General features: G+C 43.9%; 1 protein-coding gene across 2 annotated transcripts in view; it reads right to left on the reverse strand.

The window, feature by feature from the left end:
- Ptprm (protein tyrosine phosphatase receptor type M) overlaps positions 1–26,724 on the reverse strand; it is a 713,675-nt gene that overhangs the window by 65,636 nt on the left and 621,315 nt on the right. For both annotated transcript variants that reach the window (XM_059277901.1, XM_059277900.1), the window contains exons 19-20: positions 12,626–12,702; positions 10,314–10,350 (exon numbers count right to left, since the gene is read on the reverse strand). In XM_059277901.1, the coding sequence (XP_059133884.1) occupies positions 10,314–10,350; positions 12,626–12,702 (114 nt within the window). The remainder of the gene's footprint in view (positions 1–10,313; positions 10,351–12,625; positions 12,703–26,724) is intronic.

Here is a 26,724-nt window from a genome sequence, read left to right on the forward strand (position 1 = left end):
ACTTCTTTTAGAAGTGTTGTCAGAAGCTGTGACTACAGTGAGGTTAGACAGTGTTTGACTTTATAAATCCCCACGGTTTCCACACAATGGCTGTTCCCCGCATTCCTGCAGGATGTTTCCCTGCCCATGGCTTACTCTGACTAACAGGGACGGGGTTGCTGTCTGTACTTCTCCAGACGCTTGCCTGTGTGTTACTCTCAGACCCGAGGCTTGGCCCACATCTCCTGCCGTACCGCCCAGTCATTTTTTCCCTCTACACCACAGTGGCTGCATGCCGATTGTCCATTTCGCCCACACCCCCCCCCCCTTTCAGGCTGAAATATGAAATGAAATGATTCATGCTTTTCTCTTAGCAGTTTCAGGAGTATTTGTTTCTGGGTGCCACACAAACATATGAACCTCTAACTCAACAGTGAAAGGCTAAGTTGGATTTAATTAGGAGTAAGTTATAAATGTATAAGCCATCTGCCCATACATACATACATACATACATATATACATATATGCATATATTCTCAGAAACTTCTGTCCGTGATTTCAGTTATAACCCCTCAACTCTTATTTAGGTTAATAACTCAGTTTTAACTCCCTTAATTTTTTCAATTAAAAACAATTAAAAACAAGGAAATACTTTAATATACAAAAGTCTGAAGAATTACACAGTGCATATTAGTCTTTTTGACAGGTGTGTATGTATATATGTTTGTGTGGGGTTTGTGGATACCTGTGGGCCTGACATGTGTGTGTGTGTGTGTGTGTGTGTGTGTGTGTGTGTGTAGGTCAGAGGACAAGCACAGACATCTTCAGGCGCCCTCTATCTTTTGTTTGAGACAAGGCCTTTTACTGGCCTGGACGTTCACCCTGTAGGCTAGGCTGGTTGGGATTGCCTGTGTCTGCCTTCCGTACAGCCACTGCTGGGACCGCAAGCACATGCCTCCATGCGTGCCTTTTTATGTGCATTTTGGGGGTCTGAATTCATGTCCTCCTGCTTGTAAGGCCAGCACTCAACCTACTGAGCCACCCCACAAGGCCCATATTTCTCTTACTAAAGATACATTCAACTGATCACCATGGTCTTCCTTAGAAGTCCTAAGACAGATTATTTCTAGTCTTTCCTTTCCCATTTTAAAAACTACTATTGTCTGACATTAGGTATTAGTTTACCTCTCTACAATTAGCTATTATTATAGTTCCTTTCTTCTTTCCTATGTTTTTATACTTTCATTGGTTTTGTTTTTCTTGAATTTATTTTTACTAGAATAAAGTTTAGGAACTTCTATAATATTATTAACTACATCTTAAGTTCCAGTAAAAATTAAAAAAAGATGAATAAACGATTTTCTTTAAAGATTTATTTATTTATTATGTATTCAGTGTTCTGCCTGCATGCATGCCTGAACACCAGAAGAGGGCACCAGATCTCATTACAGATGGTTGTGAGCCACCATGTGGTTGCTGGGAATTGAACTCAGGACCTTCGGAAGAGCGGTCAGTGCTCTTAACCTCTGAGCCATCTCTCCAGCCCAGGATGAAGGATTTTTTAAGAATGTAAACTGAATTTCTGAATACTACCTTTCTTTGCCTACCCAGAACCCCAACATCTTTACACAAGAAAATGAAATAATATCTTTGAGGTCTAAACATGCTTTCTCGTGGCGGGCACGGAAGATTCTTTTGGTTGTGTTTGTATGTGCACACTATATGTATGTGTTTGTGTGTGAGACTGTGGGCATGGGCAGGGTTTCAAATTATTTTTTTCAAGGTGAGAAAATGCTGCTTCCGGTTTTTGATGACGTTAATTGCCTATTTAACCCAAATTTACCTTTGCTCAAAAGTTCATGGTGATGACACCCTTCATACTTTGAAGGGAGTATGGGGGGGGGGATGTAGGTGGAGCTCAGGTGATTCTCTTTGGTACAGGAAGGAAGCCCCGACAGAATGGACTGCTTTCATGATAGTCTGGGAGTATCCTGTGGGTATGCACTGTGTTTAGGACAAAGCCTGGCTTATCTCTGCCACTGAGAGATGTGTGTCGGGATTGGTAACAAGTAGAGCGGGAGCTAATGTTGACTGAGAGGCTGCCAGCAAAGCTGGTTTCCAAGCTGCACACTCTAACTCTATAGTAACCATATAGTAACCATATAGTATTGGTGGAAGTATTAAGGTGGGTTTATTCAAAGCTGGAACAGCTACCCACTACAATATAGTAACCATATACTAACCACGTAGTAACCATATAGTAACCACTTAGTAATCACATAGTAACCACTGTCCTTTAAGGATTCTCGGGTAGAGGGTGTTTTGGACCACTTCCTGATACAAAGCATGTCTGCATACAGAAGGAAGGTTCCGGCCAACATTCAAAGATCTGATTGCGATCATGCTGTGTAAGCAAAGTATAGTTAGTGAAATCAATGACGGAGAACGGCTGACGTAGCGTTGCAATGTCTCAGAGCATCTCTGGGAACCCCATCTCGATGGGATTGTTACTTGGGTTCATTCTCTATGGACTGCACTCAGCATTGTTCCAGAATCATGCCTCCAGAGCAGCTGAACCAACCCTTTCAGCTTGCAGTGGTACCCCTGTGACTGGGAGTGCAGAGGTTTCCGCAGAGCTTGATATGGAAGGCGGAGGCAGACGAAGCAGATCTTCATACAGATTAGGCCCCCGACGAACAACTGTAACACAGCTGAGAATCTAAGGGGTGGTGTGTGGCGGATCGCAGCGATCTGTCTCCAGGACTGAGCCAGTCATGGCTTCTGCTGGGACTTTCGGTCCCCGATCCCTGGCATAGGCTACATGCCCTGTGCAGGGGGAGCTGGGAGGAGCCACAGGACCAAGTGCTTAAGCCACAGAAGGGAGGAACGAACGTGGACCCATGTCCACAACACAAGAGCCTCCCACTGGCTGTGGCCCAGGGCCTTCCTTAGTGTTGGTCTCCAAAGAGAACGCTCAGAAACTGAGACGAGGTGTTTGTGCAGACTGCATGGAGGGGAGCAGGGAGAGAAAGGGAATAACGGCAGCTCTCTGCATGGAGTGGTTTGGCAGCCCGAAGGACCTGGCTGCCTTCTGTCACAGAGAACAGCGGAGAGAAAGCCCTGCTGCATTCCCATGCTTCAGGGGCGACTGCCAAAGGAATAAAGGCTTTCATTAGCTCCCATCCTCTTTAATTAAGCCTTCCTCAGTACACAAGTGGGATCCTCTTTTATTTAACAAAAAAGAGACTCAATCTAATAAATGAATAAAACAGAGATAAATTGGCTCCCTAGACATAGCTGAGGGCAGGTACTCTCAAATGTTCTATGGCAGGGTAGGGACCAGCGTCAGGAAATTTCCAGCAGTGCATTTTAGATAAGTCAAGAGACAGAGGAAACTGAATTGGCACTCATTTTTTTAACCCACCAAACAGGACAGATAAACTGTCTAAAGAAGTCCTAGACTGTATAGCAAGCCCACAAAGTAGCCATCATGCTACCCAAGACAAACTCCACACTGCCATGCTGAGGTGACTGGTGACTTTGTGACCCTGTGCTCAGCCCAGTGTTTGGTAGAGGAACAAAGTGGGTTGTTGAGCTTTGAATGGCCTGGCATTTAAAGGAATGGCTTGGCTTTGCCAAGGGTCCATGGTGTTGAGACCCAGGAAAGCAGGTACCAGGAAACGTATATGGAAATGAAGTTATAACTCTTTACTTTCAAAGGGATGAACCTGAAAAGAAGAGGTGACCTCAAGCATCTATGTATTTAATCCCCTGTTGAACAAAATGTCCTTAGAGTAAGTCTGTCACATGGTATTGATTTCCCCCTCAGCTGTCCACACAGTTGATAGCTACTTCTGTATAGATGATTCAGGTCCACATATAGGGACAAAGGTCACTTAAATACATTTCTTTCTCAAGTTCCAACTCTTTGTACTAACCCCCCCCCCCCAAATCAAAGAGGATAGACTGGGAAATTAAAAAGTTTTTTTTAACTAATTCTAAAACTTTGTACTAGGTGTCTTTCTTTTTAACTTCAAATGAGGTATAAACCTAAATTCCTCTTAAAGATGTAAAAAGCTTTTGGTGTGACAGTTTCAACTTTAGTGTGTAAGAGAGATCATGTAATGTTCATCTCTTTGTTTCTGGCTGATTTAAAATACCATAGTTTCAAAAATCCATCCGTTCCTCAATAGACACACTGGTTCCCTATCTTGGCCATTATGAGTGATGCTGTAATGAACATGGATTGTGTGCTCCAAATAGCTATAGGATAAGATCTTCAATGTCCTTCCCACAAAAGGATGATACACACCTGGGATGATGGACAGACTAATTACCCTGGTATGATTACTGTACAATGAGTATGTAGATCGAAACACTATATTCCATAAATATATCAAAATGAAGTAAAAAGAAAATTAAAAAATACAAATAAGGAGCATTTACGTATGATTGTCAGCCATCTTTACATTATTCTGTGTGAATTAAGCTTAAGCTCCATTGTTTAGGGACACACTTCTGTCCCATAAGAACATAGGTGGCTGAGATCTCATCCCTCTGCTTACTACATTTCTTTTTAGTCTGAACATGTCTTTAAGTGTTCTCAGAGCAAGTTTATTAGGAATACAGGCCCGAGAGATGTCTATCAATCTGACCATTGGTCAATTAGGCCAATAACTTCGGATATAAACTTGGGTTGTTAAAAGGAATTTTATGGATAAACTGTCACTGCAACTGTGCATTCTGAGAAAGCCAGAAACAAGTGCATGGTGTAGCATGCCTCCCAGAGATGTGCTTGGAATCCTTAGTGTGATGATCACTGTTTGTGGGGAAATCCCACCAAATTTTCTTTTTCAAAGCCTCAGTCTCTTTAGTGTTGGAAGCTGAAGCGTGCTCCACTTTACTGGGCGATGTTTTTAAACAAGTCTAAAACAGGACCTAACAAATGAATCCATAACATGCTCTGCAACTGGCTGAGTGCATAGGAACCACTCAGGGAAAACAAGACCAACAGGAACAGAGAAGCTAGAGGTGAAGAGTGAGGCACATTGGTGCTGGGGGGCGGGGTGCAGAGAAACAGAAGCTGTCTTACAACAAGAAACAGCCGATTCATTCAAAAGGCAGTAATTCCATAACGCCTTGTATGATGATTTCCTCTAACAGAACCCTTGGTTCTGATAGGTTGACCTTGTGAACGCTGGTTGTCACCTGCTGTATACTTCTGTGGTCTTTTGCTACCAGCAGCTCTCCATATGTATATACCATTTACATGGATGAATTTAATCCTCACCATGTGAGGTACTGGAGTTCGGGGGTCTGTTCTGTTTCCTGTGATTGGCTTCCTTGTCTAGCACCTGTAACAACAGCTATGATTCTCTCCATTTACCATGAATTTCCATGTTATGTGTACATGTAATCTCATGATTACATCTCAATCTGATGGGCACACAAAACTGTGGATAGTCTAGAAGATGGTTTCTTATTTAACTATACAATTTTTATGAACAGAAACATACTAAAATATGCTTCATACTAGGTCTATTGTTCCATGTGGACTGTAGACACTTAGAGGTCTTGTTCTCTATCCTTAGTCACTGATAAGGCAAATTGGCCAAAGTGTCCTCGGAGAACTTTCACAGTACAGAATTGCAGGTGCAATTTGATCCTTGTTGGATCAAAACCCTTCAGAAGAATTATAGTGAATCAGAAGTGATAGTGCAGGTGTCTGGCCTTGATATATCTTAGTCCTCAAGAGATCAACACCACCCATGTTGCCCTAAGCTTCCTCCACCGGCACCTCCCCACTCTGATTCAAATAACAATTAACACTTTGTGTTTATTTCTACACCAGTTTTTAACGCAAGATTTTAGGCTCAATAGACTAATTATATACAGGTCCTGATATTCAGGTAACTAACAGAAAAAGGCTGTTAACTTATAATAACCATGTCTGGATATTATTAATCACATAAAACAGTACATGTATTCTCTCTCTTTTCCTTAAATCTCTCATTGGTTTAATTTCTTTCCTTGTAACCTTTGTAGCTATCCCTTTAAGAGATAGCTGGGACTTTTACAACCTACAGCTGTTGTCAATCACCAATTAAGCTGACCAAGTCTTTGCCAAGCGTGACTCTTTTTATTTATTTATTTATTATGTATACAGTATTCTGCCTGCATGTGTCCCTGCAGGCCAGAAGAGGGCACCAGATCTCATTACATGTGGTTGTGTGCCACCATGTGGTTATTGGGAATTGAACTCAGGACCTCTTGAAGAGCAGACGGTGCTCTTAACCACTGAGCCATCTCTCCAGCCCCCAAGCGTGACTCTTATCAGAATACTTGTCCCTGAGAGTTTACTTTGTAGTTTTTACTAACAGGTTGTTAATGAATGGATATGGATATGGATATGGATATACATATATATATATATATATATATATATATATATATATATGAGAGGGGAACAAAGAGGAGAAGAAAGATGGAAAGAGCTAGACAGATATGAGAGGACAGTAGGAGGGACTGACAGGAGCTAAATATGAGAACAGAAAAGAAGCTGTGTAGATAGAACTGACCGAGAAGAATAAAGTGAATGGACTAAAGAACTCAGTGTGCGTAGATTCACTGGATATCCCTCAGATTAGATTCCCAGCTGGTTGTTAGATTCTTCCACGGACTCTGGGAGAAAGCAATAGGGGCGGGACCTCTATTTTTTTCCGATAGGCTAAAGCGTGACTCTCTTGAAGTCAGTTTTTAAAATGCAGCTAAACAATAAAAGCGTTTTGTGCAGACCCCCTTGGCTGCCCATCAGGAAGCCAGCGGGAGCTCTCCCAGTCAGGTGAAGAAGAAGTGTGGTTCTTAATGTGCTGCATCCCACCTGAGGCCCACTCCATGGGTCGCAATTTGATTGTGAAATATGATCGGTTCTGAGCTAGCCTAGCCACTGGCACACTCTTCCGCCCCCTGCTGTGAGCTGGGTGTTTGAAATCCCTCTGTCATGGCTCTAAGCGGGCAGCAACAGATACTGCTGCCTCTCCTAAGGTCCTCTGATTTGCTTAGTTGTGAATCTTACATGTTACAACTGTATGAACGTATCATTCAGATGTGACGATGCTCCTATTGGACCATCCATCTATTGACTTCCAGACAGAAAATAATTAACACAGGGTGGACAGGAATAACATACTGAAAAACAAAAAAATAAACAAATACCCCCTAAAACAAAACAGGCTAGGCTTGAGTAAATTTCTTCCAGAATTATGTTAGTACCAAATATTGAGGGACACAGAGTAAGGAAGGATGTAAAACTTGTGTCTTTCATTAGTCCTTGCTGCCTGCTTTACTGGCTTCTTAGAATGTAGGAGTATTTGTGGCTTTGGTTGGTCCGTGAGCAGACACCAACTACCTTTCTTACTGGTCATCTGTGGCCACTAGTAACACGATGCTTGTGGCATACATTAAGTAAGGAAAATCTAGCTTTCTAATCCCAGTATTCCAGTCTGAAGATATGGCTCCCATTGGCAGTGACACAGGAACCACCAGTGTGGGGCGCTCTTGTGCAGTGCACTCTGCGGTGAGGCAAGGTCTCCATGGTCTGCCCACAGCGCACTGGGCATGGCCTTCTCCATGAAGGTCAGGCCTCCACTTGCCAGGTCTCAGCCACCTCGGGATGCTTCTGCTCATTACCACCTGGCAGTCTGAAGGCCGAGGAGGCTACCAAGCAGGGAAGTGTCATTCAAACTCATTCTGTGCAAAGTGGTTTTGCTAGCATTATTTTCTTCAGAGAGACATCTCCCTTGGGTGTGGAGAAAAATCAATCAAGAAAAGCTCTGAAGGACAGTGTGTAGAGCTGGTTATTCAGTCACAGAAATCTTGAAAATTCCAAAGAGATTTAGTTATATGATGTTTATGCCATCTATGGAAACATGAGGTACCAATCAAGTTGCTGGATAGATAACCTAAGGGAAACTTTGGATAGTTAACAACCAAAATTTCACAGGCATTATAAGAAGTGGCCAATTCCAACAATCATCAATGTTATTAAATCAGACGCTGTGACACCTGCTTCAGAACATTCGGAAAGCCATCAGAATTCATGTCAGAGAGCTAACGGTGTGTGCCTGAAAGCACGGATGAGTTTAGTTTGGAGACAGCAGGATCCAGAAGGTGATAAGAATCAATTATTCTCGCCTGACTGCGGGAGACTGCACAAGGCAGTACTTTTGGATGGTCCTGGCAGCCATCATGTAGAGCTAGCCTGTGCTAGCTTTACACTGGGAATTCTACAGAAGAGTATGCATGTATAGGGCTAGCCTGTGCCAGCTTCACAGTGGGCACTCTACAGAAGAGTATGCATGTATAGGGCTAGCCTGTGCCAGCTTCACAGTGGGCACTCTACAGAAGAGTGTGCATCTGACTAGTTAAGATACCTTGGAAGGAGCTGTTACTAACTACAGGCCATAGAGAAGGAACAGCAGTTAGAGACAGGGCAGGGGCAAGTTCTCATGACTTGGACACAGTCCCTGGCTGTGATATGATAGCATGGACTGTGTTTTGGGGGCCATTCAGGCTCTTCATGAAGCCATTCCTATTAGGGAGGGACAAGGCCCTACAGTCTTTATCTTGGCTCCACTCAGAGCTTTTCACCCACAGCACTGCCAGCAGCAGCACCACCACAGGGAGTAGCCAGATGTAGCTGCTTGTCTGAAGACTAGGTAAATCTGGTTCCCTGTTTGTGTTTTTGATAGCTACATTTCAAGTGTGGTCATCCTCGCTGTCCCTGGTGGGCTGGGGCAGGAACTCTTCAGGTTGCAAACATCCAAAGAAACCCAAGTCTCTTACAGCCAAAGGTGCTGTGATTTGCACGTAACCTCTGAATGCTTTAAACCAGCTCCATGAGACTCAGGATGCCGCAGTGCAAAGGTTGTGCACAGAGTTGCTACACTGCATTGTTCGGGGAATAATGACAAGGCAGAAAGCTCTGGACACCCACAATGCACATTTCCCCCAAATATTTTCAGTTCACGCTCAGTTGATCTGTGGGTCTGGAACCTACAGAGAAGTAACTTCCCAGCCATTTTTCCTAGGATGTAATGCTCTCCCAGTTTGGTCCTTAGATGCCCCAATAAAGACCCTTAGTTCCCAGCCTAGTACTACTAGGGGAAGATGTAGGTGGAAGCTTTAGAAGGCATCACAACATGTGAGGTCATAGGTCATCAAGGGATGTTGGGACCCAAGCCCTTCTCTCCTTTCCTTTTCTGTTTCTCTAGCATGAGGTGAGGAACATCTTTCACTGTACCCTTGTAATGACGTACTGTGTGGCCATAGACCCTAAGCAACGGGGACAGTTAATCATAGACTAAAACTCCTAATGTAGCAAAAGGAACCTGTTTACTTTATAGGTTGATTGTCTCAGGTCTTTTGTGATATTGTAAAGCTAAGACAAATAGATCACTAGAAACAATGATTAACTTAAAAAAAAATGGAGAAATACATGTCCTTCAGCCTTGCTGGGTCTTCTCTGTGTGTTAGCACCTCTTTAGTTCATCTCAAATCTATTCACTAAGTTACCATTTAGGATGACCCATACACCCTTCAAAGATGAGCACCCTCACGTGCTACAGAGACCATCACATAAAGACTATTGCCATGACGACCCTTTTGAGCATTTCCTCCATCTTTCTTTCACTTCCCTTACTGAAAAGGATTTGCCTTATGCCTTGGAAGTGTGAGTTTCCTGCTACCAGGTCTTCAATCAGGACCATTTATCATTCTCAAGTCCTGCTGATCTGCAGCCATCTCATTAGAACAGCCCCGCCCATTTCCAATTGTGTTAACACTTCACCTGTGCCTCTCACTGGAGTTCCGTGCATCGTGCCTACCCAGATACATGCAGGCCACCTCACAGCTGCCCCCTAAACTTAGCTACTGGATTAACTGTGACTCCCCAGCAGAGACTCCCACAGTTCTGTGGACAGACAGGAGTCAATACATACTTATTAAAGGGCATTCTTCTTCCCCACCTCTCTCCATATCCATACAGAGGATATAGAATATATTCTTGCAAATATAAGACTAATTCCTAAAGCATTTAGACTGAATTCAATAATGAGTCAGTGAGCACATTTTTTAATGATCTCAACATGAAGTTCTAAATAAGTGCCTACAGCACCAAAACTTCTGTTGGGAAAATAAGGGCACATGTGTCAATGGTTAGGAACACAATATACTGCATGTGAAATATACCTTTCATGAGGGTGTGGGTGATAAGTCTGAAGTGATTCAGACTAGCAAGCAACAAAAGACAGGCACAAGAGCCAAAATAAACTTACCTTGGGTTGCGATATAATGATTGGGTCGATGGTAGCCCTAAAAAAAATTGAGAAAGAATATTTGATAAATTTAAAGTCAACGAGCAGCAGAGAAATCACATACTGAGTCTGTGGAAATGACCGTGCATTCAAACACCAACTCCTGCAGCACTTGATAGCTCAGATGCTGAACACAGGATCCTTCAGTTTGTCTTACCAAATGAAGGGGCATCAAGTACAGCCCTCTGGATGGTGAGCAGGAAGTGCAAGGAACTTCATTACACACTGGCTATGAGATGATGGATGAGCAGCCAAAGCTATCAACTTATGGATTCTCTGAACTAAAATGACCAAGACCCTTATGAAGGTGTGAATGCCTGGGAATATGCAATAGAACCTTGTCTGCATTTGGGATGTTATTGGCAAGATGCCAAGGACTTAACACATACTCTGTTCTATCAGTGTTGACAGTTCCATCAATAGTAACGCTCAGAACCATTCTCAAACACTGCTCATACCAGGACACAATGCTGCAGCAAGAGCCAGGGTTTAAAGTAGAGTTTGTACAAGACTCCCCCCTTTACTCATGACCCCATAGGAAGCAGGAAAGATTAAACTGGACACAAAGAAACTGGGAGGCAAAGGTATCACAGGAGAAGTTATCTGGGAAAGATAAAAGTCAGTTCAGAGAAAATTACTTCTAGTAACATACTGCATCATCGTGGACCTTAATACATTTCTGTCCCTGGAGATTACCCTAAATATTGTTCTCAAAGATAACAGGAAAACAGAAAAAAAAATTGGAGAGAAAATACAGATTCCTCAGACACCTTAAATGCCCATCTGTTAGATTATTTTTGCTCTTGAGTCAGCAGCAATGAGTAAAAAAGGCAGAAATTCTGCAAAACAACTGACTTGCCTCACATCTCAAAAGACAGCATTGAGACCAACATTACATAGAATTCCTCAGAGAATTACTCATTTGTCAGCTGTTGAATGCCACAAGAGAGAGAACATTGACTTCCTCATTCTGCAGGTCTATTGCCTTCGGAGTCCAAGAGACAGGAGGGACACATGTAATGAACTGAGCTAGCCCACGCTGTCTCAGGCTAGCCCGTGTTACTGACCGCCTTAGTCATTGTTCAGTTCCCATTTGTATCATTGATCAGCTGAAGATCCCCTTAAAATCTCGTGCTGGTTGGCTTGTCAACTTGATACAAACCTGGACATATCTGAGAAGTGGAATCTTAATTGAGTAAAAAAAAAAAAAAAAAAAAGTCGCTAAAAGATCAGCCTTGTAGGCAAGTCTGTAGGGCATTTTCTTGATTAATGATTGATGTGAGAGGGAATAGAATGAGACATTTGGGGAATGGGGTCTAAACAAAAGTCATTTGTGTTTCATGTCCCCCTTATCCACACAGCCTAAAGGCAATCTGTACAGTAATTTAATTCTGCGGGAAACAACGCTGGTGTGTTATGGCTGAAGGTGTATGGAGGCCCTTCGTCAATAAGCCGTGTGTTGTGCTTTGACTGCAGTTTGTCACATATGGTGGGTGTGGAATCTTCCAGTTGTGTGGCCTTGTGTCAGCCCTGGAAAAGTTTGGACTCCGGAGGATTTTTGGATTGGGGGATTAGGGATGCTTAACACACGTGTGGGTAAGATGGGTCCCTGAAAATGCTAATGGACTGAAAACCTGGACTAGCACAGCCACATGCCTGGGAATGCTGAGGAAGTGAATCTGTTCTCCGAGGTTTGTGCCTTGCACGGCCCCATACAGTACCCTGGATTTCCTACCTCTGATTTCATTCATTCTTTCAACCGAAAACAAGCTGTCTTTTAAAGAATTTATCCTAATGTAAGACATTAAGTTAACATGACGCAGAATGAACAAGGCAGCCATCTTCAATAATTAAACAGCTTGCATATTTAATGACATGCCTTGCCTGCCTTGGAAGTCCTGGTGAACAGCTGTGGATGACTTTGAAGGCAACTTAAAAGTACAGCGACAAGAGGCTGCAAATCACCGCGTTAGGAATTAGACGGTTTTGTCCCATTAATATGCAAACATTTTTTTAAGTTGTTGACAAAAATGTAAAAATATCTTTTTAGTCCGCCTAAGCATGGGTAGGCAAAGGGGGTACAGAAAGAGACTAAGATGTTTATCCCCAAACAGGCTCACTTGAGACGGCAGTGACTGCACTCGGTGGAGTGTGGAGAACACTGACATTTGCTCGTGGATGGTCACTGACACACGTCTACTAACTGTGCAGCAGATCTGGGGTGTGGCGTGTGTCAGAATGTCTGCATTTATTGATAATTTTAAAATACATACATCGATGTAATTGCCATTGATATAATCCGAGTTGTTGTCACCTTCCAGCATCTGCAGCCGAACCCGTGAGTGATCATCTGCAAAAGGAAACAGAAGACAGCCATGAACAAAGGCGACCCCAAGGCTGCCCTCGGCTTCAGAGCTTCTGTGCAGCACAAAGACCCTCCCCACGCACGGGTCTGCTTTAAAGATGGCTGTGGCTTGGAATTTGACATCCTTTGCAGGCTTAGTGCCAAGCCTGTAGTGTTACTGGGAATTAGTGGCTCCAACTGGGGAGATGGGAATGCTAACATGAGAATGCTCCACCATCTACTTCCTATCAAGATGATTCACCTTACCACATGGTCAGAGCAATAAAGCATACTAATAATGGACTGGAACTCTGAAAATGTGAGCCCAAAGAAACCTTTCTTCTTTTTTAAGTTTGCTTATCTCAAGTATTTTGTGACAGTAATAGAAAGCCCACTAACAAGATAATAAATATCACACACCTTCTAAACTTCCCATTTTGCTATTAAGGTTGTGGGATCTATAGTTCTTTATTTTTTTTTTAAAAAACAACAAATCTTCCTATTTTTTTTTTGATAACTGAAACACACAGAATACTGTAAAAGCTAGAGACTCATACTCTTAACCAAGAGTTATTTCTTAGAAGTTTGAACAGCTTCACTAAATCACATACAAGGCCTCAGATGCTGAAGGCTGCCTATAACGTTCACCTTAAAGATAATGGCTACCAATCCTCAGCCCAGCCTTCCGGGAAGTTTGGATGGAGTCTGTCCTAGATGAGGTTTTCTCTGCCATGATAAAGACCATGACCATAAACAACTTGGGAAGGAAGAGTTTATTCCAGTTTATAACTCTCAAGTTACACGCCATCACTGAAAGAAGTCAGGATAGGAACTCAAGGCAGGATCCTGGAGGCAGGAGCTGTTGCAGAGGCCAAAGAGAGGTGCTCTTAGCTTGCTCCTCATGGCTTGCTCATCTTGTTTTCTTACAGAACCCAGGACCAAGAGCCCAGAGTGGCACCACCCACAATGGGCTGGGCCCTCGCACACCAACTGTCAATCAAGACAACGCAACGCAGGGTTTCCCACAGTGACCTGGGCTCTCCCACATCAATAATCAACAAAAAACATACCACAGGCTTGCCCACAGGCCCATCTAGTGGGACATTTAGTCAATGAGGTTCTCTCTTTCCAGATGATGCTGGCTTGTAGTAAGGTGATGTGAGAGTAGCCAGCACAGAGGCCTAGCTCTTAGTAGTTTTCTAGCTTTCCTTCTGTGCCCGAGGGCATCAACACATAAGGGCAATGTTGTGACCACCAGCCTTAGCCTCTTCTGGAGAAGGGACTGGCAGGAACTGCCAGGAACCAGACTGTTTCAAGACTGAAGAACAACAACCATCACCAAGCACTAATCCTGACAAACAGGAAGCAGCGTGTGGGGCTGGAATTGTATAACAGGTATATTTACATTATTTCCTGAACGGAAAAATGTCTGTACATGTACTATTCATTATCTCAGTTACTTCCCTGAAAATCCGTCTTTTAAGACAGAAAACTCTGGCAGTCCCATGTCCCTCAACGCCCATCACTAGTTCTGTACCTGGGGCACAATATGCACCACCAAAATGTTTTTTGAATGAACAAAATGCAAAAATTATATATATATATATATATACACAAGGCTACCCACAGCAAGTATGTGGCTGAAGGTCTCTCTTGGTGGGTGAGAGTCCTCCACTTGGGATTTGGGGCCAGGAACTCCCCCATTTTGTACTACAGTTTCCTTCTCTGTCATAAGGATGAGTGGAGTCCATGCCACACAATCAACGTGAGCATTAAAATAACACATGTAAAGGGATTGGAAAGAAGCCAGTGCACAGTAAGCAACAAATCTATGTGGGCTGTTATTATTGTGTGTTGTGCAATGATGACCGGCACGCTCCATTTTCTCACTCTTCACAGCTGTTTGCTGGACAAGGTGACAGTACCTTGGGGACGGAGCTACATGGAATCAGGTTTCCTCACGGCCACCTACTTTAAGGATCGGAACGAGTGTGTTTGGAACCAGTGTTTCCCTATGTATATCTTGCCTGTGTTAGCAGCTGGGGGGAGGTCAGCTGTGGGTGTGATGGATGTGTGTGGACTGTCACAGTCTGTGTTTGCCAGAAGAGCGCATGCACATGCATGGCCATTTATTTCAGAGAGCAGCCTAGACAGTTCTCCTGCTGAAGTCACCAGAGCTTCTGAGAAAAAGGTGCCCAAACAGAACCCAACTGAAGCTGTTCTGCATATTATCAGGCTCTTAGCTAGCTCCCCCAAAGGGAGAAGACATGATCTTACCTTCTGTAAGCTTAGGTAGATCTTCAATTTGCCTCTTCACTGATATCTATCTATCTATCTATCTATCTATCTATCTATCTATCTATCTATCTATCTATCTATCTATCTGTGTTGTAAACATGTCTTTTTCCCCTACAGATCAGACCTACTTAAGGATAGTAGCCATATATGTAATATAAAATATCATATATACTATATAAGCATATACACAGGAGATATCTATCATCTCTTTTCTCTACCCTGCTTACAATTACCTTTATTATTTTATGAATAAGGGGGAAAGACCAGCTCACAAAGAGGTATCACTGTATACCCACTGGAAAGTGTCACAGTGCCAAGTGTAGGTGAGAGTGTGGCACAATAGGAACTTTCAGATGCTGATGGTGAGTGTGAACATGATTGCAAACACCCAAAAAAGAGTTTGCTATTATGTAAAGATGAAGACACCCATCCTATGTGCCAGTGGTAACAAGTGGATACTGTGTGGATCGTGATGGGGAAATAACAATGTACCTAGTGACATTGTTTACAATTAACAAAAATATTAATAACTTATCAAGTGGGATGCTATTTAGTAATGACATGAATGAACTACAGTTACATACACAAACTATATAAACACAAGCCACACCAAACGGAAGCCACACACAGGAGACACTGGCAACATTCTCTGTTGACCTTTCTGCATAGACAGAATGTTCTACATCACTGTTCTTCAGCACAGCAGTCACCAGACATGCATAGTGACTGAGCACATGGACTGTGGTTAGAGGGAGGAACTGATTGTTTTTAAATAAAAAAAAACTATGTGCATAGGTATTTTGCCTGCGTGTATGTCTGTCTGTGTACCATGTGTGTACTTACAGAGGCCAGAGAGGGCACTGGATCCCCTGGAACTGAAGTTGTGACCCATCTTGTGGGTACTGGGAATTGAACCCAGGTCCTTTGGAAGAGCAGCCAGTGCTCTTAACTGATGAGTTATTTCTCTAGCCCCTAACTTTTTAATTGCATTTAATTTCAATGACTTTAAATTTAAATAGCTATGTGTAGCCAAATAGCTCACATATTGTGGACTTAGTATGACAGGAAGAGTAAAATGCCCAACTTACAATTTCATATCAATTACATGTTAAAATGCTAATATTTATGCTATATTGGGTTAAAGAATATATGTTATTTTGCACTTATTTTTTGTATGTTTCTATGCAGTATACCCATTAGCAATGTTAAAATGTTTTATATGGGGCTCATATAATACTACATATTCTATTTTTTTTCTGGGATGATTCTTCTGAGAGGTACTCAAAATATGGGGAAAAAAGAGAAAATTGTTACTATAAGATCTTCATAGACTCTCTGTTGCTATCTCTGTCTCTGTCTGTCTCCCCCACCCCCTGTGTGTGTGTGTGTGTGTGTGTGTGTGTGTGTGTGTGTGTATGTGTGTGTGTGTGTGATGCTTCTAACTCAGGACTCATGCATGCTAGGGAAACACACTATCACAGAACCATATCCCCAACCCAGTAGTCACTATTTTAGTGGCTGGAGCAGTAAGCTGTGATCTGAACAAGGTACAGTGGGGTCTTGCGGGGTGCTGGCTCCTCTCTAAGTCCAGACTTGATCAGTGGTTTCATCAACCTTTGCTTTACAACAATATGCTCAAGGGCTTACTTTGAAGATATTATGTATGTGAAACACAAGACACAAAAAAATTAAAAGGGCAAAGAGTGTGGGACACTGCTCATGAGGTTCCATGGTGGGAAACTACACAAAGAAATAGCATGGGCATTATTTGGGGCTGGGCTGAGGGCAGAATGGAGAACTGTTTAGAAACTCTATGTAGAGTTTTGAATTTGCAGGATGAAGAGAGTTCTGGAGATGGCTGGTGGAGAAAGTTGTTCAAGAGTGTGAAAAGGCAAATGTTCTGCTGTATGTGGTCCACACAACTCAAAGACAACATGGCCACACTTAGTGCACCCTTCGTCCATTCTCTGCTACAACCCCGATCTCCATGGCAACAGCACCTTCAAGGATGGAAAGGACATTCACAGACTTCCAGCCTTAAGAGCCCTTTGTTGGAAAGATCTTCCCGGCACGGGCTTGCTCCCTTTCTCTGGTGATGTACAGGCAATAGCACAGGGACTCAAGCTTGCTAATGGAGAAGTCATACATTATTGATGTCCATTTGCTAGAAATGTCCAAGAATGAGAAAAAGGTTATGAAGTATTCTCTCTTTCAGTGTTAAAATAAGTGTGAACAGCGAGAGTTGAACCTACCTGCCAGAAGGATACAAATGTTCCTTGGTGTATGTTTTGGGTCTGTCTCAGAACTGCAATAAATACCCAAATCAATGGATATTTATATTATTTCTATAAAATGTCATACTCTTTGCATATAACCTATGCAAACTCCCCTGCATACTTTAAATTATCTCTATAGGGTACGATGCTCTCTCATATGGTTTAGGGAATAATGACAGGAAATCGGCACTGATTCAGTACAAACACGTTTCCCCCAAGATTTTCAATCTGATATTGGTTGACTCTGTGGATGTGGTACCTAGTGATATGGTGAACTAACTACACCTTAGCAGTGAGGATGGGCTACAGGAGCCAGTCTATGGAGAGCATAGGGAGGTACTTCACCTTGCAAAGCAAAGTCGTCATCATGTGATTATGTTTCTTTGTGACTGTGGGTGTGCTAGTTAGTTCTAATTGTCAACAAATTAGAATCACCCAGGGGAAAGGGCCTTGAAGAGTGACTGTCAGCATCAGGTTGGCCTGCGAGTATGTGATGATGTTAATTGATATGGGAAGACCCAGCTTGGGGTGAGTGCCACCGTTCCCTGGGTCGGGGTCTTAGACTCTATGGAATTGGAGAAAAAGAGGCGAGCATGAGTAAGCATGCATGTGTTCACTGCTTTTTCTTCTCTGCCCTTGACTGTAGATGTGACTGGCTGTTTCACTTCTTGTTGACTTGGTTTCTCCACAAAGACAGACATATGGGGACTCAGGACTACAGGCTAAAGCTAAACTTTTTTTCCACCAACTTACTTTTCTCAGGGTATTTTTATCATAGTAACTGAAAGGAAGCAAGTTAATCCCCCATCCTTCTGTAAGCTTGTGTGAAAAGCATCCTTCCTAAACAGCAATGGAAGAAATAGGAAAGCATCCACCACCCACACGGAGCCATTGAAAGGGGCAATGTGAGGGACACTCCTAGGTCCAAGGCTTCTGTCCCCTGCTGCCGGGATACTTAAGAATGACGCAGCACAGACATTGTGGCTTCCAGCATCTTCCTTGAAGTCTACTAGTCAGTGAACCGCAAAGTCAACACTGACTGTCGGGAACAAGCAAGTAGGATGCATCACCAGATTTTTTTTAAAATCAGATATATATTGAGATGAATAGATTACAACTATTCTTTAGGGAAACTCAAGTTATTCTCTGGGATAATCTTGAAGCTAAGTCATATCAAATGTTTATAAGGAAATGCCTATCAGACATTTCTAGCATGTACCAAATACTAGAGTCATCCAGGAGAAAGAACCAAAGACACACTGAGCACCCATGGACAGTCCCTGTTCTGAAGGCCACCAGCTGGGCCTTTCAGAGGGGCCTTTCTAGGCTCAGGCTCTGGGTATGATTGTTGAATGGAGGAGGTGGTTTGGAGAATTCCACTGTTCATGTATAAAATTTGGGAAACCCAATGGGATCTGTGGCTAACAGGTATTAGCTACAAAAGTGATGTGGTCAATACTTCAAGGACTTAATATTTCTGGAGGTCCCAACTAGTTGATTTTTGAGATGACTCTCAAACATTCGCATTATTAATGCCAATCTAAGTATCTACCCCAGCACGAAGGATTTTCTCCTGGTTATTCTAAAGCTCTTTTATGTTCTTATTTTGTGTTGAATGAAAATATCAGCATCTTCAGAATCCCAGATACCATCATTTGAAAGAGACCCTTTCAAGTGGACTCAGACAACTTTGACTCTGCTGAGCTTTGGTAAGGAGGAGGTGACATGGCCTCCTCTCTCAAGAGTATTGGAAAGATCAAGTATGGTCATGCACATCAGTTCCTGGAGCACGGCCCTGTTCATTCCTGTATTAGTCAGATTTTCATTGCTGAGACCAGACACCTGAGAGAGCAACTTGAGGGAGTAAGTTCCAAAGCTTCAGAGAACTTCGTCCATCCCAGTGTGAGAGAGTGTGGCAGAGCAGAGCAGACAGGAATACAGGGAAGGCCCGGGGCAAGAAACAGCACCAAAGGCGAAGCCTGCAGTGGCCTACTTACTCAACAGGGCTCACCTCCCCACCTTCACCACTTCTCAATAATGCCACCACGGTATGACTCCATCAAGGGTCATATCTATCCATTGTCTACGTTAGAGTCTTCAGGATCAATCACTCCCCCAGGTCCATCAGCTGGGAACCAAGTTACTTCCTGTAACAATTCCTACCATGAAGAGTCACCTCTTTTATGTGAATAAATGTGACATTCTAGCAGAAGTTGCATAACAGGATTCAGGTCACTGAGAGCAGGAGGTGTGCTCAGAGAATAGCCAAGCTGGGTGAACTAATGACTCCAAGAAGCCAATCTCTTGGGGGGGGGGGACAGGAACAGGGGCTAATTTTAAAGGGAAAGAGGAAAAGGTCTGAGTCACACTCATCAACTCCCACATCCGAATCCCCAGGCAGCTACTCAGTAATGTTTCTCATTTCGGTGCCATGTACCACAGAGCTGAAGATCCCAGACTCTGGAGGCAGAATCCCAGAGTGAACCTCAGCCTGTCACTTTCTGGTTGTGTGACCCTGAACAAGCAAACTTAATGAGTGCCTTGATTTCCCCGACTGCAAAATGAGAGTAGTAATACTGCTGACAGTTTACAGTGTGAGGATTCAGTGAGTTAATATAAATGTGTTCAAAAGTGTCAGCTATACGTAAGTGAGTAAAAGCTAGCAGTCACTTTTAGGACTGTAAATGACACACCGTAAGACCAGCTCATTCGTCACCTGGCCTATTTCGTCTTTGACTCTCTGTCAGATCTATGCTGACAGCACCTTTTCTAAAACACATTTTTTCCCCCACCACCTTAATCATTCAGTGGCATTAACAGTGAACTGAGCAACGGTGGATCACATGAGCAAAGGACTGTTAATACAGTCATTAAAGGGGATTGCTCTGGCTTTAGTTTATTTACCTGGGAAGGCTACTGTGGCAGAGTGAAGAAGAGCAGGTCACAAGCCAGCACATCAAATGTGTGTGTGTGTGTGTGTGTGTGTGTGTGTGTGTGTGTGTGTGTAGTTTGCCCTTCTTATCTGCCTGCTCCACAGCCACAGATGCAGCCAAATTGAAAATATTAGAAACGTGTGTTTGTGTTGAATGAGTACATTTTTCTTTTCCTGTGATTATTCACTGAACAACACACTGAAACATCTCTTCATCCAGCATATACCTCTTGTTAAGTATGACAAGTAGACCAGAGATTAAGTGTCACTGTTAGTAGGTGTCCCTACATGCCATTATGCCCTGCTCTCTGAAACGGACTATGTGCATGTAACGACACAGAACCGGAAGGAGAGAGTTTCTCTGAGATTTGATGTGACTTTACGTACTGCAGCTGTCTACATGCTTTATATTGTCTGTATAATCAGAAAAAAATGCTGACTGTTTTTACTAGAAAACAAAACCAACAGAAATGAAAAAAATTAAAACAAACAAACTAAAGAAACAAAGCCAGTAACTCATGGCTTGGAGAGAAAAGCCCAGGGTAAACTTAAACAAATGTTAGCAGGATTTCCATCAGGAAGATGGCGCGCTGGGTCATTTCCTCAACTTTACTGTACACGTTTTCTGTAACTCGTATGGACTGCTGTTTTAATTAGAGAAAAAGAAGTTATTTTCCATGCATGCCTGGAATCCAACTAAAGCACGAGTAGTAGTTACATTATCATCACTGCCCAGTGCTCTCCATCATGAAATTAACACACTCAGCTGCTTTGTGAAACTCCATCTGCATAAAGAATGTGATTTGCCCCAAAACTTTAGCTAGAGGAACCAGGGCAAATGCTTCAAAATGTCCCCAAACTATATTCTAGCTTCCCATATAACTCCCAATATCAATCTCATTCCTGGTCGCCTTTGATTCCACCTGAGTACATGGCCTATCCACCCATCAGCCACCTGTCCATCATATGTCTCTGTATATGACTCCTTTATCGTCTGATTCCATATTCCATCCAGGTTTTGGGTTGGTCAGTTTACTTTCCTTGAATGTACCCTTTCTCACTTGGGGGACTGATCTGTTAGGGTAAGAAACTGGTTCATGAAGACCTGGTTTATAAAAACTATCACTTATCACTACCATTGGCCTGCGCTTTCTACGCGTACATGTCCCCGTGTGCACGGGAGGTGTGCCCTCTGGTGTTGAAGCAGGTCTACGCGTGTAGCCAGGAAGGAGACGGGAGCGGGAAGGAAGGATACTGAAGAGAGGTGCCAAGATACAGTGGACAAGGGGAGTAGGTACCCGTGCTTTAAAGCACAATGGTGGCAATGATCACTCCTAACAATTTACTCTATATTTTGCCAAGACCTGGAGGAGATGGTGTCAAAGTTCCCTGATAAACATTGAAGGACGAGAAAGGCTAATTACCCCATATTGTGTGTATATGTGCTGGAGAGTCACACTGCACAGCCACCAATGTGTAGAATTATTATGTATCAATGGAAAGAAAAAGAAAAGCTTCAGAAAACTGTCAAGGGCTTAAGGAAAAAAAAATAAACTAAACAAGTAAAACAGGTCTTTATGCCCCAAATCCTCCAAACATGGTATTTATACCTTTTTATCAAATAACATTATTTAAAAATACCCCCAAGTAGCTGCAAATGCTTTCACGCTTTCCTATTATACACAACAATATTGGTAATGGCTTTATAATTTTAACCTCTGTGTGATCAGATATTCTCCCAGTGGCAGAAAAAGAGCCTGAAATTTACAAGCTTTCATCTCTAACCAGTTCTCTCTCTCGGCTAAATATTGATGACATAGTTAAGTTAAATATTGAATCAGAATTACGGTGACCTAAGTAACATCCGGCCTCTGAGAGGCAACTCGAAATTAAATTGAATTCCCGGTGACTTCTGTGAAGCCTGGCTTTGCTCCTTCTTTGGTTACATCCGGCCAAGCACTCCGCTGCACCCATGGCAAGGAACAGCCTGTGAAAGGGGCTGGGGTGAGCATCACTAGGAAGGGTGCTTGGCATGCTCCCATTGCTGATTCCACTTGTTTCCCCCAGACACAAAGCTCTGAGCACCAGGAGGCCATGCTGGGTCCGACTGCAGGGGTCTCTGTATGAAGATCCCCTCTTGCTGTTGGCTGACTGGTACCTTGCCTTGTCTGTGGCTTCTCCACTTACCTCCTCTGCCAGTCTTACTCTGTACTGTTCAGAACCTTCCAGGGATCCCTGACTCCAGTTCTTGGCTTTTCTGAGTTTTACCCCACATCTTCCCAAACACACTGCCTCAATCTGCACGGTCTGTCCACCTGAATTTAATGCTAAAGGATCCTGTATCCCAGTTCCTTCTCGTCTTAACAAAACTTAGTCCCTTCCTTCCCTCTGCCCTGATTTTCACAGCCCAGCCAGAGGATGACAACTGTAAATGGTCTTTACAGACCTGCTGGAGTTGCTCAATTAGCAGAGAGAGAAGAATTTGGCTCCGATATAAAAATCCTGGAGAAAAGGTCTTCAACCCGGGCCATCAAAATTGGGTTTCTGTTTAATGCAATTTGGAGGGGAAGATGAGGTCAAGCAGCCCTCTCTTGGTTACTGATGAACACGTGCACTGGGGGAGCAGGGCTGGCTCCGGCAGGGGCAAACTCAGAAAGGACCTTTCCTCCCCTCCCTAGCAAGGATGTGCTTGCTGCCGCTTTCAGCACCAAGTCAGTCCCATCGGGACTCCAGCATCACCCAGCCTCCGTATGTAGGCTCGACATGGCCCGCGGTTACAGCCTCCCCTCCCCTGGGTGGGCTCTGGAGTCTCCATGTGCTCCGTGTGTCTCCTCCACAGACTATCACTGTGCCCCTCTCTTCCTATCCGACACCTCCCATCTGCCCTGTGATTCACTAACTCATTTCTGGCACCAGGCTCCTCTCTTACCATCCTCAGAGCAGTCCCTTTTACCGTCCATCAACGGCTCACTTGAATGCTACAACATATCCCCAAACTACACAGCTTCCCACGTTACTGCCAAGCGCAAGCCCATTCGTGATCTCTCTTTCAGATTTGTTCTCATCTGATTACAGAGCCTAGCCATCCACCAGCCTCCCGTCCATCTGTCTGACCCCCACATTCTATCCAGATTCTTTTGGTGAGTTACTTTGTTTGAATTTACAACATACATTTTCTCACTTGGGCGACTGAAGATCTCTGAACTGATAGATTTTTTTTTTTTCTGATCGATTTTCTATTTCACAGTTTGATCAAAACTTCCCAATGCATGTTTGACCAACAACCAATTCTCATTTAATGAAATTCCCTTGTTTGTCTACTAAAGAGTAAATGCTGTAATGCGCTCGAGGACATGGTTTGGATTCTCCCCCTCCTTCTCTCTTTCTGCCTTTTAACTCTCACTGTCCCATTCCAACCATCCAGCTTTTCTTCAGCTCTCAGGTCCCCCCACCCCCTTTGTGGCAGCATAACAGATTGGCTTACATGATGTCCCATCTGCCTCAGTCTTTCTCTCCTTAACCCTTCATCTTGTCAAGTTCCATGGCACACACTGAGGGAGGCGTTCCCACACCTTAAATAAGTCACTGCACAGATCAAGCTTTAATGGAATCACGGTTGTGCCCACAAATGTATCTCACTCATTTGTATCATCACATGATTCCTTCCACAGCTCCCCCAACTTCTGCCCTGGGACTGTCAGGTTCGTGAGGGTAGGGACTCTATCACCTTTTGTCACTGTAGTTAATTACTCCAGTGCCTCGCGCCTGAGATTCCCCTCCGACCTCTCTGCTCTGGCAACACTGGCTTCCTGTTCTCACCTTGTGGATGCTGCTATCTTCATCCTCTGTGTCAGGTTCTGGCTTGCATCATCATCTCTCAGGAAGGTCCTCCTGGACCACATTCTACAAACTGAAACTTGCACCCAATACCATCACCTTCCCTGCTCTGTTTTCTCATCCCAGCATCTCTTTGCAATGCACATTCTATATCGTGCTCCTAGTGACTGCCCAGGCTGCTCTACAGCCGTACCATCATCCTGTTTATTTGGTGCCCGGCTCGGTCTCTGACCTGGTTTATTTGAAGCACACAGGTCAACGTAGGTGGAGAGAGGGATTTCAGCTTGGCTCAGGACCAGGCACACGTTAGTTAAATATGTATTTGTTGAATAAATTGCAAAGAAGAAGAGAGAGAATCTGCCTGGGAACTCGGTGCCTATGGATTCTGGCTCATTCTCTTCACTACCAGTACCCCATAATGGGGAGCAGCTGCAAAGGGGTTGCCTCGTTAGCTGGGAGATTTGGTGTTTGCCTTTGCTTGGAGTTAATTATAACTGGGAATCATTGAGAGGATTAGAAGGGCTTCGTCTGTGTGTGTGGTGGTGGTAATGGCGGACAGAATGCTAGCTTCGATTTGGAAAGGGCTTGCTCAGCAAATTTATAGTGTAAATAAAGGAAAAGTTTAACTTACTTAAGAGCAAAGCCAATAAACAGTTTTGAAGCGCCATTAGCACCATTTTATATGCAAACACTGTTGCGAAACAATGAATGTGATCATTACAAGCTTTTTTTATGTTCTTTGGAAAGCGCTGCTGAGAATCTCTATGATATGTACACTGAATCCCACAATTCCTCATGCCAAGAGGAGGGGCTGTCCACAATGCCTTGGTTCCAGGAGGCAGACATCTCAGTAAGGGGAACTGGCCTTACTGCATTTATATAAATCTTTAGGGAGACAGAATGCCAACTGCCCTCCATGCTGATGCCTTATATACATGTGACATACACATGGGTTAGGTTAGGTAAGGGCTCTTAGCCTCTTTGCACATCTTCCATAAAAAGTAAGAGTTACTTCTCTCTCTCTCTCTCTCTCTCTCTCTCTCTCTCTCTCTCTCTCTCTCTCTCCCACACATACACACACACACACACACACGCACACGCGCACACGCACGCACACGTACACGCACATGCACACACACACATGCTTACACACATTAATGAAGCAGTTTCTAAATGGTACTACTCACACTAGCAGAAAGCAGTTCGGTGGATTCACAAAAATGGCTGAGGGCGCTCACTCCTGTGTGCCCTCCTCAGTGACCTAGCTCTCAGATCACATGGTCTCACACGGATACGGGGCAGAGGCCATTGCCCGGTGCTTCTCCTACTCACGACAAAGCTAGTGGTTTTTCCTCATGCGTGTATGGTATCCCAATTCACATCGAGTACATCACTGGTTCTAAGGACCCGGATGCTCTATTGTAGAAGCACTTAATACCGGGCAGATGGTTCAAGTGATCAATGTCTCGGGGTACGCCAACACAGAGCCCCGGGGATAGTTACACAACCAGCTAGTTTACAGACTTGCTACGTCATAAATATATGATACACAGTCACATAAAAATACGCTGGCGTAAATAACGAGTAACAAATGACAGACAAATCTAGGGAGATTTTAGAAAATGTAGCAAACTGGAAGGGAAGGCGGCTGTGTACTGAGAGGCATCTGCGAGACAGAAGGAGGGAGACTGGACGAAGCAGCTAGAGCAGGGGAGTTTCTGTGTGACTGTCCCTGGAGAGGCACACAAACAGGGCAATCCGAAGTGGAAACGCTGAGAGAGGACAAAGAGGAGACAGGATGGTGGGGACCCAGAAGATAGACAATGTGACATGCAAGGCCACAGGCAGCCAGGTCACACCGAGATGCATGCCACAGCCCAGCCTGTGGAGAGCTAGCTCACTCACTGGTCACGGGGAAGGGGACCATTGAGGAGCACGGTGGCACTGTCATGGGAAGCCCCAAACTTCACAATACAGATCTGCTCAGTCTTTGTGTTTTTATTTTAAAGGACCCTGTCATCTTTCTAAGCCATAAAAGAATAAGACAGGAAGGGCTGGAGAGGTGGCTCAGCAGTTAAGGCACTGGCAGCTCTTCCAGAGGACCTGGGTTCGACTCTCAGCACCCACATGGCAGCTCACAACTGTCTGTCGACTCCAGAGAATCTGATAACCATGTACAGACATACATGCAGGCAGAGCACCAATGCATATAAAATAAAGAAATCACTAAAAAAAGAATAAGACAGGAGCAGTGATGATGAAAAGATCCCTTCCCCCACCACAGGGAGCAATGACGTCATTTTAATATTTGCTTCACTTGTATAGCACGTAATGCTCTCAGAAAATTACGTTATTAAGGAGGTTCATGGCTCACCCAAGGTCACTCTGACAGAAGCATGATGGGACCCCAGATTCTGTCTCTCAGGCCCAAGGCCTCTGCTCTCCTGTCTTTCTGATCACTGCTTCTCCCTCTAGCTTCCCCTCGGCCCCAGCAGGGCTTCAGCAATGTAGTTCCACTTGACAGCCTGACACCTACTATGCCCTGCCTACCTCGGCCTGTCTGGCTCTCAGGCTGGAAACCCTTGTTGGCAGCAAGATGGAAGTCTGTTCCACTTCTGAGTGTATCTTCCACGACACAGGCCACAGCCAGTCCTTCTGCCACAGCCCTGTCCTTTCCCCTAGTTG

The sequence above is a fragment of the Peromyscus eremicus genome, chromosome 13 (genome assembly GCF_949786415.1).
Source record: "Peromyscus eremicus chromosome 13, PerEre_H2_v1, whole genome shotgun sequence".
NCBI classification, from domain to species: Eukaryota; Metazoa; Chordata; class Mammalia; order Rodentia; family Cricetidae; genus Peromyscus; species Peromyscus eremicus.